The 15,834-nt window shown below is 34.6% G+C and overlaps 1 protein-coding gene across 2 annotated transcripts in view; it reads right to left on the bottom strand.

The window, feature by feature from the left end:
* The window catches only part of CSMD3 (CUB and Sushi multiple domains 3), a 1,267,615-nt gene that overhangs the window by 475,435 nt on the left and 776,346 nt on the right, over positions 1-15,834 (bottom strand). For both annotated transcript variants that reach the window (XM_062189471.1, XM_062189472.1), the window contains 3 exons: positions 9,818-10,000; positions 7,207-7,533; positions 4,340-4,534 (listed from right to left, as the gene is read on the bottom strand). In XM_062189471.1, the coding sequence (XP_062045455.1) occupies positions 4,340-4,534; positions 7,207-7,533; positions 9,818-10,000 (705 nt within the window). The remainder of the gene's footprint in view (positions 1-4,339; positions 4,535-7,206; positions 7,534-9,817; positions 10,001-15,834) is intronic.

Raw genomic sequence — 15,834 nt, 5'->3', positions numbered from 1 at the left:
GAGGAACAGTGTTTTACTTTTTTTTTTCTTATTATTATTTTGAATTCTTCACTTAGTGGAGGGTTAACCTTATGACTATAAAATAAATTGAAAGTATTTCATTGTAGAAATTAAAAGAAAGAATAAGGAAGGAAGGCGAAGGAAGGATATCAGCATGAGAGGGAGGGTAGGATGGGAAGTATCACTATGATCCTAAACCTGCATATATGAAATATATGAAATTTGTTCACCTTATTAAATATGAAAAATTATTTAAATAAGCAAAATGCTTCTGTCAAGATACAGTGCCCAGAGAACATATGAGGCAGGCAGAGAGGGTTCCCAATCATAATTTTCTGACAAAATGGGAGTGGCTGTGGCAGCAGCTTGAGTAACCATGGTGGGAGAGATGGCAGGGAGAAGATGAAAAAAAAAAAAAAGAAAAAATAATAATAGGCATTGCACCGCTAGTCTCATACTTGTATTGTTAGTACATAAGTGGATTTGAGACAAAATGAAAGGAAATCAATGTGAATTCTAATTAGATTTTAAGAAATCACACCCTCTCCAGGTATACAGAAGTTGATCACAATCTGCTTTTTTGGGCAGAAACTGGCTCAAATAATGGCCTGGGAAATGGCAGGTCACTGGGCTAATAAGTCTGCTTCTGTACAACCCTTACTCTGTCTTTTTTGGCTCAAGCCCAGACCTCAGTAATGTTCTCACCTTGATGTTTGATCCACAGATAGGCAGTTGAGCCAAGTACATGTCATTTCATTCACACACAGAAAATAATATACTCTTCTCCTTCAAAAACTTCATAAAGGTTCTGGTTGGGATGTTTAGAGGGTCCACTGGCCTGTATCTAATTAGAGTTATGATTATCATGCCTTACTAATTTTTAAGGTTAAATACCATTCAGTTTTCACAGATAGTGAGAAAAATCTCATTGAAATTGCTCTTTCAGAATGGGCCATCAAAGAAAGAGGTACCTTCCTCTGAAGGGAGGAGAGAACTTCCACTTTGACTACGGCCTTGTCTAAATAAGATCGGAGTTGGCGAACTCAAGAGGCTTCCATAGCCTTGGCAGCTCATGACAAGAGCCTCGGGTGATTACTGACACCATAAACAAGAGTGTCAATTGTTAAATCAACAACAGGAGTCACTGTGTACTTACTCCCCATGTAGGATCTCTGTCCTTAAAGTGTTGTACTATGTGAATTAATGGTATAACTAGTACTCAAACAGTACTTTACACTTTGTGTTTCTGTGTGGGTGCAAACTGTTGAAATCTTTACTTAGTATATACTAAATTGATCTTCTGTATATAAAGATAATTGAAAATGAATCGTGATGAAGAATGGGATGGGAGAGGGAGTGGGAGAAGGGATGGTTGAGGGTGGGAGGGAGGTTATGAGGGGAAAAGCCACTAAAATCCAAAAGGTGTACTTTGAAAATTTATATTTATTAAATAAAAGTTAAAAAAAGAAATTGCTCTTTCAAACTAAGCAGTGATTCATAAAATTCTTTGTTCATACCAAACTTTTCTTAAATTTACATGTAGTTATCCACCAAACAACTCTAAGACCAAGACTTCCTTTGGCAAGCAAGGATTTAATTATGTAGGCAAGGATGTAGCAATAGTAGAGAGGAGCTGGGTAAGCCTTCCCTATGACGTTTTGCCAGATTCATGAGACAATCCCAGCTTCTGCTGCTTTAATCACCCTGTTTCACAAATATCCAATATGGCCTCAAGCTGCATCCACACCATGAACTTTATGTTTTTATAATTGTGTCACAATAAAATTACCATGGCCAACACTCTCAATTCCATCATGTACCTGCCAGTATTATATTTCAAAAATTTCCAAAAAAGGGAAATGGAAATGTGCATCACTCAAGCCTCACTCTAAACTCAGCCCACTTTGAATATTCAATTAAGCCCCATCCAAAAATCAGCCCCTATGCTTCCAAGATAGCTTAAAAGGACAGTCTAGAACATTGTTGATTGAAATATATTCTCTCTGTTAGTTTGAGCATATTCATTCTTTTTTTTTTTTTTTTTTTTTTTTTGAGAGGCAGAGTTAGACAGTGAGAGAGAGAGACAGAGAGACAGAGAAAAAGGTCTTTCTTTTTCAGTTGGTTCACCCCCCAAATGGCTGCTACTGCCAGTGTGCTGCGCCGATCCAAAGCCAAGAGCCAGGTGCTTCCTCCTGGTCTCCCTTGCGGGTGCAGGGCCCAAGCACTTGGGCCATCCTCCACTGCCTTCCCGGGCCACAGCAGAGAGCTGGACTGGAAGAGGAGATTCCGGGACAGAATCCGGCACCCCGACTGGGACTAGAACCCAAGGTGCTGGCGCCTCAGGCACCCTAGTGAGCCTAGTGAGCCAAGGCGCCGTCCTCACATTCATTCTTAGTGTGTATTTTTTTGTTGTTTTGTTTTGTAAGCAAATTTTGCTTCTCTGCTCACTTTTAAGTCTTGAAATCCTTCTGTCTTAAAGATGAGAACTCAGACCAAACTTAGTCAGGGTTACTCCATGACAAAGATCCAACAATTACCCAGAAATGATCTCTGTGTCAGTCCACTGAGACTGAAAATACTTCCAGAGTAGGGAAGGCACAAATCATGTCAATTCCCAGCTGAGTTGGCTCCCTTGCTAGTCATAGCACAGCTTTCAAACTATATGGTATTATTTACAAAGCATGTCATGCTCTGGAACCCTCTAGTGATTCATCAGACTCATGCTTCTCTCCTTCCATTTGTCTCACATTGAAGTGGTGCAATTTCTTCTGGCTGAAACAAACTTTTGCCCCATTGCTTTTGTGTTCTTCAAATACTAAAGTAGGCTTTCCTAACAGGTTGCACAATCTCAGTCTGGAAATATGTATGACAAAAGAAGGAGTAGGCCCAAGGGCAACTTATGGCAGAATTGAACATTACTTTCCATTTTTCTCTGTTTTAGGTCTTTATTATGCAACTCCATTACAGTTTTTAAATAATATCATAATCACAATTATTGTTAGAGTATCTCCTATAAAACCCACAATATTTGACCTGCAAAATAACAAAGTTATCTGGCTATCTGTTCTGATACTACAAATGAAAAAAAAAAAAACAAAAAAAGTAAAGAGGAGAGAGGTGTTACTTGAAAGAATTTCTAAGAAAACCCAATTATATACAGTCTGGGATTACTTCTTCATGAGGAATTATAAAAATTTCCAATCAAGTGAAAATCAACAATTTATCAGTAATGTTTACATTCTTCAATCAAGTCTGCCATACTTTGGAAAACTATATATTAAACATACATAATTCATCAGATAAAAATTAAGAAAGCAAGTTTCTATCGTCAGTTTGAGCACAGGTAAGAAAAACTGAAAAATCAAAAAAAGAAGAAATTATTTTTAACATGATCATGTAGTTATTATATAGGGATCTATTCAAGGGTGTTTTATAATTCATGTTTATCTACTTCTTAGTATAAGTTCATATATATCATTTCAATAAAGTAGATGTGTATCTTTAAGATACCAGAGAGGAAGGAGAGAATTAGAATATAGAATGTTATTTTCTATGGTGGCAAGGCTAAATAAAGCAACACATACCTACACACATACACACACACATACACACACAACTTACTTCTTTAATTCTGAATTGATACAAAATATAGCTAATATATTTTGTTTTTGATTAAGAAATTATTCTTTCTCTACCAACATAAATCACGACTTTATGAGTTTGTATATATAGATAAATATATATTCCAAATAATATGTTTTATATATATATATATATATATATGTAATTACATATGGCCCTAAACTTTCTTTACTATATTTCACTGGGAAAATAAAAATTGAAAAAATTTAGCAAAATCTGCTTACAATAATTATTTAAATATATGAATATTTAGCATAACTTTATTTATTTATTAGAATTAATTATCATTTTTCAGCATTTTGGCTAAGATCAAGTATAGAATTAATAATTGTTTACTAATTTTTAAAGGGAAATAAGTACATATCATAATTGTTAAAATACCAAAACATGTAAATAGAAACTAAAAAATTTCTCTTTTTAAACTGTAACTCTAATTAACCACAGTTATATGACTATGAAGTATATTAGAGATTTTATACATGTACCCCTTTATTAATGTACTAAAAGAGAGCTTCTATAAAATTTCTAAAAACAACTTTTGATATGGGAAATTGCAAATGTAATTTGTTTAACATATTTGTTTAATGTTTCTTACTAAGGAATATTTAAATCTAAAGATTGCAACAGTCCTGGTACAATAATGTCTTTCCTGTTATTAATTCTAGTGGTTATAATTTTTACTCCTTATTACACCTACCTCCACATCTTGGAATTGGTCCACTCCACATTACTTTTCCATCCATAAGAATACAAGTAATTGTTTCTGTTCCCTGGGTTTTAATAAATCCTTCTTCGCAAATAACTGAAATTGAACTTCCCAATTGGAAGTTGTCCCCAAAGCGTCGTGCATTGATTGGTATTCCTGGATCAGGGCACTCATTATGTCCAAAAGCTTTAGAATGAAAAACAAAGAAAAACACAATGCATCAGCATGAGTGAGAAGACTGTTGCCTATTTTTAAGTGAGAAAAAAAGTGAATTTTAAAGATTGTTCTACTTATTTCTAGAAAAGCATTTTAGAACTTTATTTAAATTTGCCGGCTCTTCTCTAAACAGATCTGTTTGCCTGTGATGTGGAATAGGTGTGACTCTTTTAAAATATAAATTATAATCTAAGATTAAAACATTTCAAATTAGAGTTATTTCTAGTTATTTCTAGAGATTATTAGACTAAACCAATGCCAAAATTTCCAGTATAAGTTGGAAAATAATGTCATTGGTCAGAATGTCAATAACTAAGAATACAAAGTACATTGCCTATAGTCCAATGACAGATTTCATTGGAAACTATTTTTGTGATTCATTCTGTTGCAAATGGAGACATACACTCATTGTGAGAATAAAAATGTAATGTTTTACTCAATTCATCTTTTCATTTTTTCTCAACAGTTGATTTTATCTTAGGTTATATGTTTCATGTTTCTTAGGAGAAAGTTCAGTTCTTAAACTCAGGTATAGTATCTTATTTTAATTTGTTTCTTCCCTTTGTATAACTAATGTAGATACAGCAAATATCAGAAGTATAATAATTTTGCTTATGTGAATTGTTTATAGATTAGGGATTATATGAGCCATTCACATTTTCTCTTTACCTATTTGGTAGACCAAATTGTGTGCTATAAAATTTTAATTTAAAATAATACAAATAAAAGTAGCAAAAGTAAATGTATAACTATATTTTATGAAGTGTTTATGATTTCATATATTTATTCTTATTGAGTGCATGAAGGTTATTTTAAATTTTCTCACTAATTATCTTAATGCTGTTCATAAATTGTATAATTTTATTATCTATCATTTTTTATTAAACAACACAAAAGGATATTAAGGTAAATCTAAAGTATACAAAATGTTTTGTAGCTACATTTTTTCTAATCATTGTTTTAACTTCTAATTTTTAAAACTCAATTTTGATTAAGCCTGTTTGCTCTAATATTTAGTGTCCCAACTATTTTAAAAAAGAATCTCAGCAGTAAGCATTAAATATAAGAATTTGCATATGATCAATAAAATTATTTACAATAGAAATGGGACCAAAAACATAGGTATATCCATATAATACCCTGAAAAGTATCATATACATTAAAGATAAAAGTATTATGCATTTAAGACAAAATAAAAATTATAAAGTGCATATACATATCTGTCTTTATAAATACATGTAAAAATTTTTAAGCATTGCCAGATAATGCAGCTATTTTATGCTACATGTGTCTATGGCACATATCACAGCTAATTTAACTTTACTGACGTGCAATCACCCAGTAACAAGTTATTAGTGACTGTATCAGCACTAGCATCACTCTGAAGACAAGAGGAGCCTTTTGTTACTAACTGCCAAAGCTCAGCACTGAATAGGCAAGGGCAGCAGGCTACTGGTGAAATTTTTTTTAAAGGGAAATAAGAATATCTAAAAACAATCCTATGGTTATGTAACACTTGAATATTAACTCAATTTGTTGGTAAATATCTGACAGTGTGAAAGCTTCAAAAGAAAGCAAAAAAATCACTATTATTCTATGGCTTCAGTTAAAACATTTGCAAACAGAAGCATTCCTTTATAAGTAAGTTAACCTAGTAAGAGTTTTGCTCATTTAAGTGATTCATCTTTCTACTATAATTCTAAGCATTTTCCCACATATAATATTAATTCTATGAACTGCAAAAAAAGAAGAGCCCAGGTGATGGAAAATAGTTTTAAAAAAGGACACTTTAAATATAGAGAAATATAATAAACACAACAGGTCAAAAATCAGCTAAATGATAACAGCTAATATGTATTGAGCATTACCAGGTACTGTGTTCTCTGTGCTTTAGTATTTACATGTATCACCTAATATGCTTCTTTAAGCAAACAATGGGCTTTTACTGACGTTGACACTGTGGCTCACTTACGAAACTTAAAAAGGTAGCAAAGTCATGATTTGAAGTTGTATAGTTTGATTTCAGAGCTGTATATTAATCACTGAAGTATTTTTTGTTCACCAGTTTGTTTCTGTTTCTTTTTAACCTCACTCTAGTGGGTCTGGTAAGTCAGCTCCGGGGTCCATTGAGCCACAGTTATTGGCTACTCTGTAATGCTTGTGCAGACTTGTAAATTTTACTTTGGAATTATAACTCTGAGCTCTGAGCTATTATTTGTTTAAAGTCATACTGGTTAGTAACATCTTGAAGGAAAGATTAATTTTCCTTTTAAATTTGCATATAAAAATAACCAAGTAAATTATATCACATATTGCAGGTTTGAGTTTACGCTACCATTTAATAGAATAAGCTAATCTATTGGCCTATATCATAATGATATTTAAAGCACATTTCCTTAATATCAGGCCTCTCACAAACAATGCAAAATGACTCTATAGGGAGAAAAATATGGTTGGAAATCAAGCACTAAATGACTACCTTTGGCACAACCAGGCCTATATTTGCTTAAGTTTTCTTATTTGTAAATCAAGAGAACTGGTTTGCATGATTCGTTTCCAGCTCTAATTTGTAAAAATTTGTTAAATAGAGTAAAAAAAAACAAAAAACAAAACAAAACAAACAAACAAACAAAAAAACTTACTGTTATAAGTGATGTTAAAGCCACGTCCCGACATTGAGTGGTCAGCTTGAAATTCCAATCTCAGAATATGACTATTACTTGTAAGATGGGAAGGAACTTCAGCTCCAGTAAAAGTTCCAAGAATGGGGGAGTCTGGAGAGTCACCATCTTTAACAGCAAGAAAATCAAACTGGGATTCCAGATCAAAGTCATTGAAAGAAAGGTGTATTCGGCTCCCAGGATCAGAGATTATAGTCCAAATGCAATTTAAATTATTTCCATACCCTTCTGGATAATCAGGAGAAAGGACTGTTCCCATTGGTGCAGTAAAGTTAGAGAGACAAGGAACTGGCAAAACAGGAAGATTATAAAATATAATAAATATTCAAAATATTAATTATGATAACTAGCAGTTTGATAATATTAGGCAATGTAAATCATCACATGAAACAGATCATTCACCAGTTTTACATACTAGAACAGGTGACTGGTATATTAGGTGAATTTAAGACTATATGCATAAATATAAAGAAAAGGATAATTGGGGTATACAAACAATCTCTTTTGACATTTGTCAAATTTGTGTTACAGTGCTATGCAAACACATACTGAGGAAATGAGTAGACAATCTCATAGGAAGCAATACGGCTTGTGAAATGATGGAAGAGAAAAAATATTTGCAGTATAAAGATATTAAAAGAACTAGGATCCTGCAGCTCAGAAGTGGTGATTAGGTGAATCTCATTCCTGCTGTGGCTTTAAGATGCCCTGATAGTTTATAACACAAAGAAAGAGATGAAGTAAGTGTTATACTAGCCATGACTGTGACTAATATTGGAAAAACAGATCAATGAGAGCTTATACCACACTAAAAGGAAGTCTTCCTCTTTCCTCCATTTTCTTAACTTTTAAAATAACTGATTTAAAGGTTCATTTATAACTGTTAGAAAGTGTTGAGTACAGTAAGGATAAGAAAACAGAAAATAATCTATCACATCAAAATTAAAATATTGGTATATTTTCTTGCAGTGTTTTTCATGTGAATTCTTCAAGTCATTAAGCAAATTTTATAATCACTCCATCCACTTGAATGGATATAAAATCAATCTACTCAAAATATTTATTGGCAATTAGAATCTTATGTTTAAATGGACAGCACTGTGGCATAGTGGGTCCAATGCTGGCACTAGTTCATGTCTTGGCTGCTTACTTCCAATCCAGGTCCTTGTTAATGGCCTGGGAAAAGAAAGAAAGGTCTTCCACCTGCTGGTTCACTCCCCAAATGTCCACAATGGCGAGGACTGGGCTGATCTGAAGCCAGGAGCTCTTGCAGGTCTACCACGCGGGTGCAGGAGCCCAAGCATGTGGGCCATTTTAACCTGCTTTCCCAGGGCATTAACAGAGCTGGGTCAGAAGAGGAGCAGTTGGGACACAAATCAGCACACCTATATGGGATGTTGTTGTCACAGGCGGAGGTTTAGCCTACTATGCCACAGCACCAGCCAGGAAGAGTGAACCAGCAGATGGAAGATCTCTCTAACTCTCTCTGTCTCTCCCTCTTTCTCTGTAACTCTGCATTCAAATACATAAAAAATAAACCTCTAAAAAGTAGACAGCAATTATTACATCCATTTTACCATCTACTAAGATGCTTTTAAAATATTTTTGATGTGATACATTACCTAAATAGATTATCTAATATTAAGCCACCATTATCTTTCTGGCAGAACACCTAGAATTAAAGATCTTCAATTAAAGCCATTTGAAGTATTACTAAGCTTTAGATGATGCAAACAAAATCAAATCAGAATATCCTGATATTTTCTTCTCTTACAACAAGAACATCATAAGGTAATCTTGATAAGGAATGAGAACTGTCCCTAAACAAAAAGGATTCTACTATGAGTGTGTGTGCATTCTTTCTCTCTCAGACTTCCTGAAGAGTAAACATAATATATTATAACTGGGGAAATTACTGCCATGTTCCAAAACTACACACTTTGCTATAATGTAATGAAAATAGTATTTAACTGAACCTAAAAGTGCATCAATTAGGTATAAGAAATTATATTTTTGTTGTAATTAAACTGGAATGTCTTAATATACTTGGAAAAATACATTCTTTTAATTCAAACATATTGTATATCATATGCACTAATGACTTTTACTCAGTGCAATATAAATAAAAGGCATTTTATGCATTAGTGTGAGCATAGCAAAAGTAAGTTAATGCATTATACATAGAATATAAGCTTTACATATTTTAAGTGTTTATGAATGCAAATAAGCATATACTATCTTATTAAGATAAATATTTCTATTAGAATTAGCTCAAATATATAATTTCCATAAGAAGCATTCTATCCATAAAGTATAAAATGCCACCTAATAAAGTGTTATAAGAATGCACATAATATATATTTTGCAATTAACAAGTGAACTATGGTAACTTTATTTAAATCTGCATTGAAATTTATAATTTGGCATAAGAACACTTGTTAAAGATAGTATCACAAGTGCTATTCCTCCAAAAATAATTACATGGTTATAACTCTTTGCAATTAATTACAAAAATAATTATATACAAGGACATGGTAACATGCTTTCTGGAAGCAAAGCATGTGGTACTCACAGATACAGATGGGTATGTTTGCAGACCACTGGTTATTCTCTTGACAAACAATGGATTTCTCTCCAATTAATTCAAATCCAAACTGGCATTCAAACCTTAAAACATCACGATTAGAAAATCCATCGCCTTCTCTGATTCCATATAAGGGTGTACCTGGATCGCCACAACTTTCTTTCTCAATTTCTGTGGAAAAAAAAGATAAAAGTCACCTTTCAAGGATTGAAAACACATGATACCCATACTACAAGTTAGGTAGATATACATTCTTGATATTAAAAATACTTCAAGGCAGAATATGAATATACTCGCCAATCCAATTTTTTCTTTTGTCATTCTTATGACATGTTTTGATGAAAGGATCTCTGAGGAACAATTTATATATTTGTTTCATTTTATAGATGGAAAACCTTAGGTCACTACAGTTGATCAAGTTGACAGAGACCATATCTCTAATAGAACAATTATGAGAGTCTCAGAGTTCAGTTTGTACAAATGCTCATATTATAAATATGAAAATATATATTTCCTCAAACACCAAAGACTTTTCTTATTCTTGTAATCTTTATATGACACAGTTCTTACATCATGATCATCATGAGGAAACTTCATGACTCTATGTTCCTACAGCGATCAATGAATACCTCTAACCAGGATCCTTCACTCTCCTTGGTAACTGTTGAAATACTTCCCCAAGCAGACAAAACAAACCAAAAATGAAACCCAAAGTATTTTATTTTTGCATACAAAATTATTCACCTATGTTCATTTTTAAATGTTTCTTGGATCACTTGAAAAATGTCTTTTAAGAGCATTATTAAAACACTCTTTTGAAGTATAACCAAAGAAATTATCACATATGGGATTGTCCTTGTGAAGCTATGAATGTCACTAAATTACTGTGGCAATTGTATTCAGGTTTTTATGTCACATGAAATTAATACAGTTTTCTTCAAACAACAAAAAATAATAAAAACTTCAGCAATACAACTTTGAGATAAAATTATCGCCTCTCATGACATTCCAACATTCATTCGCACATTACAATTTCCTTTGTAATCACTAGTATGAATTTAATATCTTTCATTCCTTTTTCAATTCTTTTATAATTATATGCAAACATATACCACATTATATACATCTATATTTATATGAATACAAAAATTCTCCGCACAAAATTGTGTTATTTCACACAATTATACATTTCATAGCTTAATTTTGTCAATTTTTTTTTTTTTGGCAGAGTGGATAGTGAGAGACAGAGAGAGACAGAGAGAAAGGTCTTCCTTTTATGCCGTTGGTTCACCCTCCAATGGCCGCTGAGGCCGGCGCATCTCGCTGATCCGAAGCCAGGAGCCAGGTGCTTCTCCTGGTCTCCCATGCTGGTGCAGGGCCCAAGCACTTGGGCCATCCTCCACTGCCTTCCCAGGCCATAGCAGAGAGCTGGCCTGGAAGAGGGGCAACCGGTATAGAATCCGGCGCCCCAACCGGGACTAGAACCCGATGTGCCGGTGCCGCAAGGCGGAGTATTAGCCTGTTGAGCCAAGGCGCCAGCTAATCAATTTGATTCTTAACTTACTCGTTTCTTTAACCAAACAATGCTTTAGAAATTTGAACTCTTGTATTCTTAGCAAAAATTATACATTTAGAGTAATTTCTTTAAAAAAATTAGATTTCATTTGATACTTTATTTACATGTTTTTACCTGTCATAAATGAAACTGGTCCATATTATTTTATATATTGCTCCCATAAAATATTAATGGGAAGGAAAGAGATCAGATATTTCCCTTAGTTTATTAGTCTTTAAGAACCTGTCTATTGCCTTGATCAACTTAGCCCAGACCATTAGACAGGCTCTACTGCAACTACGTAATTCTGTGGTTTCCTGTCTCTAGAACACCTACTGATAGGATAAGGCAGAATGGGCATACTGATTAAATTAACAGCTGTGTGCTCATGGAAAGAGAAAGCAAAAGATTTAGCAACAAGCCAAGTGGTTCTATGCATTTGGTAAAGCAAGCGCATCAACTCCCACCATCTGGAAGGCATTAAGAAGCGCTCTCTCTTTCCTTGCCATGGCTCCTATTCTTCTTGTTGCTGTTTTTGTCCAATTATACTCTTCCTGTCAAATCTGTCTTTTCCAGAATTCAGCAGTTCCATGTTTGGTAATATGGGCATTCCAGCAATGTCCAATAGCTGGTTGCAGGCCTCTAGTTCCTGAAACGATATCTTTGGATCTATCATCTGGGAATCTTCATTCCCTGACTAGGCAAAGACAATGCCCAGAAAGAGCATGAAGTTATAGAAGCCTGATCATCCTCCTGTGATGATTAAGGGACAAAATCCTCTGAGGAGGAGAAATAATGTGAGAAGGTAAGTAGTGTTAACTGGCAGAAAATGCTAAGGTCTGAGAGCCTCAGCTGAACCATGGTTTGACTGCTCTGGTAGGCCAATGTTCGACAGCTCCAGTGCAACCCACGGTGGGCTGGTTCTGAAGGCTGTCAGGACATCTGCAGCAAGCCCCTATAAAACAGCCCAGATCAGTTCACATGACAACTCCCTTTCTGTGTGTGTCATCCAAGCCCCACTGACCACCACACCAACCCCCCTGTCTGTGCACTGCAAATCACAAGTTCCTTGATGCTGTAAATATAGAACCAGAGCTAGCTTGAAATATCCTATATAGCTGCATGATATGTTCCTGTGATGAACTTTCAGGTCATTATAATGTTATTATAATAAAAATTACCATAAGGGGCCATCCAATATCCATTAAGCCCCTAATGCTATGACACTTTTGGTATTCTGGAAAAAAGGCACAAAGTGGGAGATACTCAAGCCCTACCACAAACTTCACCTCCTTTTGAATAATCAGTTAATCTCCACGCCAACGATCACAGCCTATGCCTCTCGTTTGTGTAAAGGCAAAGCTTAAACTTGTTGAGGAATGTTTTCTTTGTGAGAGTTTTTATTCCTTCTTTGGGGGTCTTTTGTGTCTTGGATTTTTATTCCTTCTCTCTTTCCTTAGAACTTAGAACAATTTTCCTTTCCTTTGCACAAATTCTTTTTCCCTGCACATCTTTGTGACTCTACTTTGAATTCTTTCATGGAGGGATGAATCTGGAATAAACAGCTGGGAAACCCACAGCCTACAACAGTTTTTTTGGCTGGGGTGAGCAGGGACATGGTTGATTTTTAAAATTATTATTTTGGACCAATAGTGGTAACTTATGTAAGTTACAAAAATGACATTTTCAAATTATTAGTTTAGTAATAACAGAATTGTTTTACAGTAGTTTTAAATAAGTCCATAATAAATGTCTTAAATCTTTCAGTTGTAATACTACTTATTTGTGTTATATGTCTTCTTTGTTCATACTCAGAGAGTTGTGTAATGAATTAGTCAGCTTGAAGAACCAGTTTTTACTTTTGTTAATCTACTCTATTTTTATTTTGATTAAAATATCATTTAAATCTTTTTTGTTGTTGTTGTTCCATCTGTAATTCTCTTGGTAGAAAGAGAAAGAGACAACAGGCAATATTGATAGAACAGAGATCTCCCATCTATTGGTTTACTCCTAAATTCCCCTTAGCAGCTGAGGCTGGGCTAGAATGAATTCAGGAGTTTGGAATTCACTCTGGGTCTCCCCTATGGGTGGTAGGGACCCAAGTACTTGAACCATCACCTTCCGCAAACCAGGGCACATATTAGCAGGAAACTGGAATTGTAAGCTGACCCAGGACTCAAACTCAGTCACCCAGGATGAAGGTGTTTCAAGTGGCATCTTATATGCTAGCCAAAAACCACCCTCTTTTTTAAAGAAACATTATATATATTTATTTACTTATTTATTTATCTTATTTGAAAGGCAGACTGAAAGTAATCTTATAAAATATTTGTATTAATTCTGTGCATTTTGACTGTAATTTGTCATATTGAACTCAAGTAAAGAATTTTCCACTCATGACATCATTTTAATGGTCAGAAAGTTTAAGATTTGGGAATTTATATGCTTGAATTAGGGAAAATCAACTTGTATCATAATTCCATATTAATAATTCATTATGCAGTTTTGCTCTGCGTTGAAAAATTTGTCACTCATCAACTAATCGATAATTATTATTACTTATGATTTCGTATCATGCTGTTTTTTACAAATATAATTTTACTATTTTTGTGAGGGTACAGATGGAGTATAATTATTGAAGATTAGTTTCTGGTTATTCTTTTAACTGTGCTTCCTTGAATATAGGGAGAAGTATATTTAGAGAGTAGCAGGGCGACCTTTCTTCTAAAGCAGCATATTTGAAAATCTATTCAGTGAATCGTGGTGATTGTTGAACCTATGGTGAAATGGTGCAGGAAGAAGTAGTTTGAGGAAGCTGTCAAACAAATAGTTTTATTTGCTTGCTTCTCCACATCAGTTCTTGCACTGTAACATCACCATCAACCCCTCCCATTTTCCAGTTTATTGACAGCAGTGTCAGAATTCTGTTGTATCTCTCTGGGTGTACATTCTTCTCTGTATTGATCTGTGATGCTGTCTACTTTTATGGTCTTCATCCTAAGCTGGAGAGTCCTTTATGTTGGAAAACTATTCTGTGTATGGGCATTTGACTCTGGAGATGAAATGTTTTCCTCTGCTGCAATTACTACAGTTTCTTGGGATCACAACAGTCTCCTTCCTGGAGGCTTCTGGCCCTGAGACACAAGGCTTCCTCTGCAGAAACTGCAGGGACAGCTCCCATGGTGGCATTGGTTTATGAGATTCTCTGTTTACCTTTATTTTCCTTATATATCTCTATGCTTATTTGTATATCTTAGGGATCCGCTACAGTCTCATAACAACTGGGATTCTTCTCTTCCTATTCTGAAACACTATTTTATTTTTATATGTTTTTTTATCATTTTTCTGTTAGCATTGAGAGTGAATGCTTAATATATATTTTGAAGTCATATTTTTTTCTTTGCTCCAAAAGATAATTCTTTAAGATCAAGAGAATATTTTTAAACTAAAGCATAATTTTGAAGGTGCAATACTCACTAATAAAGACTGAAAAATGATGTGCAATAAGTAGAATATACATGCACTAAATAGGCATCACTGCTTTTTAATTTTCTACCTACCCAGGAAGCAACACTGATATTTAAATATGTAACATGCAATAAATAAGTAAATAGTAGAGATATACACAAAGAAAAATTATGAATAAAAGCTATAATTTAGTAAGCATTGATGTAAATATTATTTACTGTGTTGGAGTGGTGAAAACTTTTTAAGATTATCCATTGTGTAATTTAATTCTCTAAACAATCACATGAATGAACCATTCTTACTTCTATAGATAAAGGAAAAGACTTGAAGGTTAAACAAATTATGAATTTGTCCGGGGACCAGAGCTGTGGCATAGGTGGTAAAGCCACTGCCTGCAGTGTCATCATCCCATACAGGCACCGTTTTGAGTCCTGGATGTTCCACTTCTGATATGGCTGTCTGCTAATGTGCCTGGGAAAACAGTAGAAGATGGCCCAAGTCCTTGGGCCCCAGCACTTACGTGTGGAGACTGGAAGAAGCTTTGTGGTAGAATGAGAAGGCCATGCTAAGATGGCCACTGGCAATGGAAACTGCCTGGCAACAGGTTGTGATTGGATGGCTTCGGAAACTGCCTAGCAACAGGCTGTGATTGGTTAGGGCATAGACTGTCCCTTGACCAGAATAGCTGCCTTGGCTATTTAAACTGCTGTAGCAACTGAAATAAACGAGTCTGCAGGCTGCTCACTTCTGGCCTGCTTCCACCCTCCTCCCAGGGTCTGTGTGGTGACTCTACACCTCTTGCTCCCACCATGCTCCTCTCAGAATGAATCCACAGTAACAAAGTTTCTGGCTCCTGGCTACAGATTGGTGCAGCTCTTGCCATTGGGGACATTTGGGAAGAAAACCAGCAGATAGAAGACACCTCTCTCTCTCTCTCACTCTCTCTTCCTCTCAGTAACTGCCTTTTAAATAAATAGATAAA

The sequence above is a fragment of the Lepus europaeus genome, chromosome 4, assembly GCF_033115175.1.
Source record: "Lepus europaeus isolate LE1 chromosome 4, mLepTim1.pri, whole genome shotgun sequence".
NCBI lineage: Eukaryota > Metazoa > Chordata > Mammalia > Lagomorpha > Leporidae > Lepus > Lepus europaeus.
The sequence above is the reverse complement of the archived record's forward strand: the minus strand, read 5'-3'. Positions and strand labels throughout refer to the sequence as shown.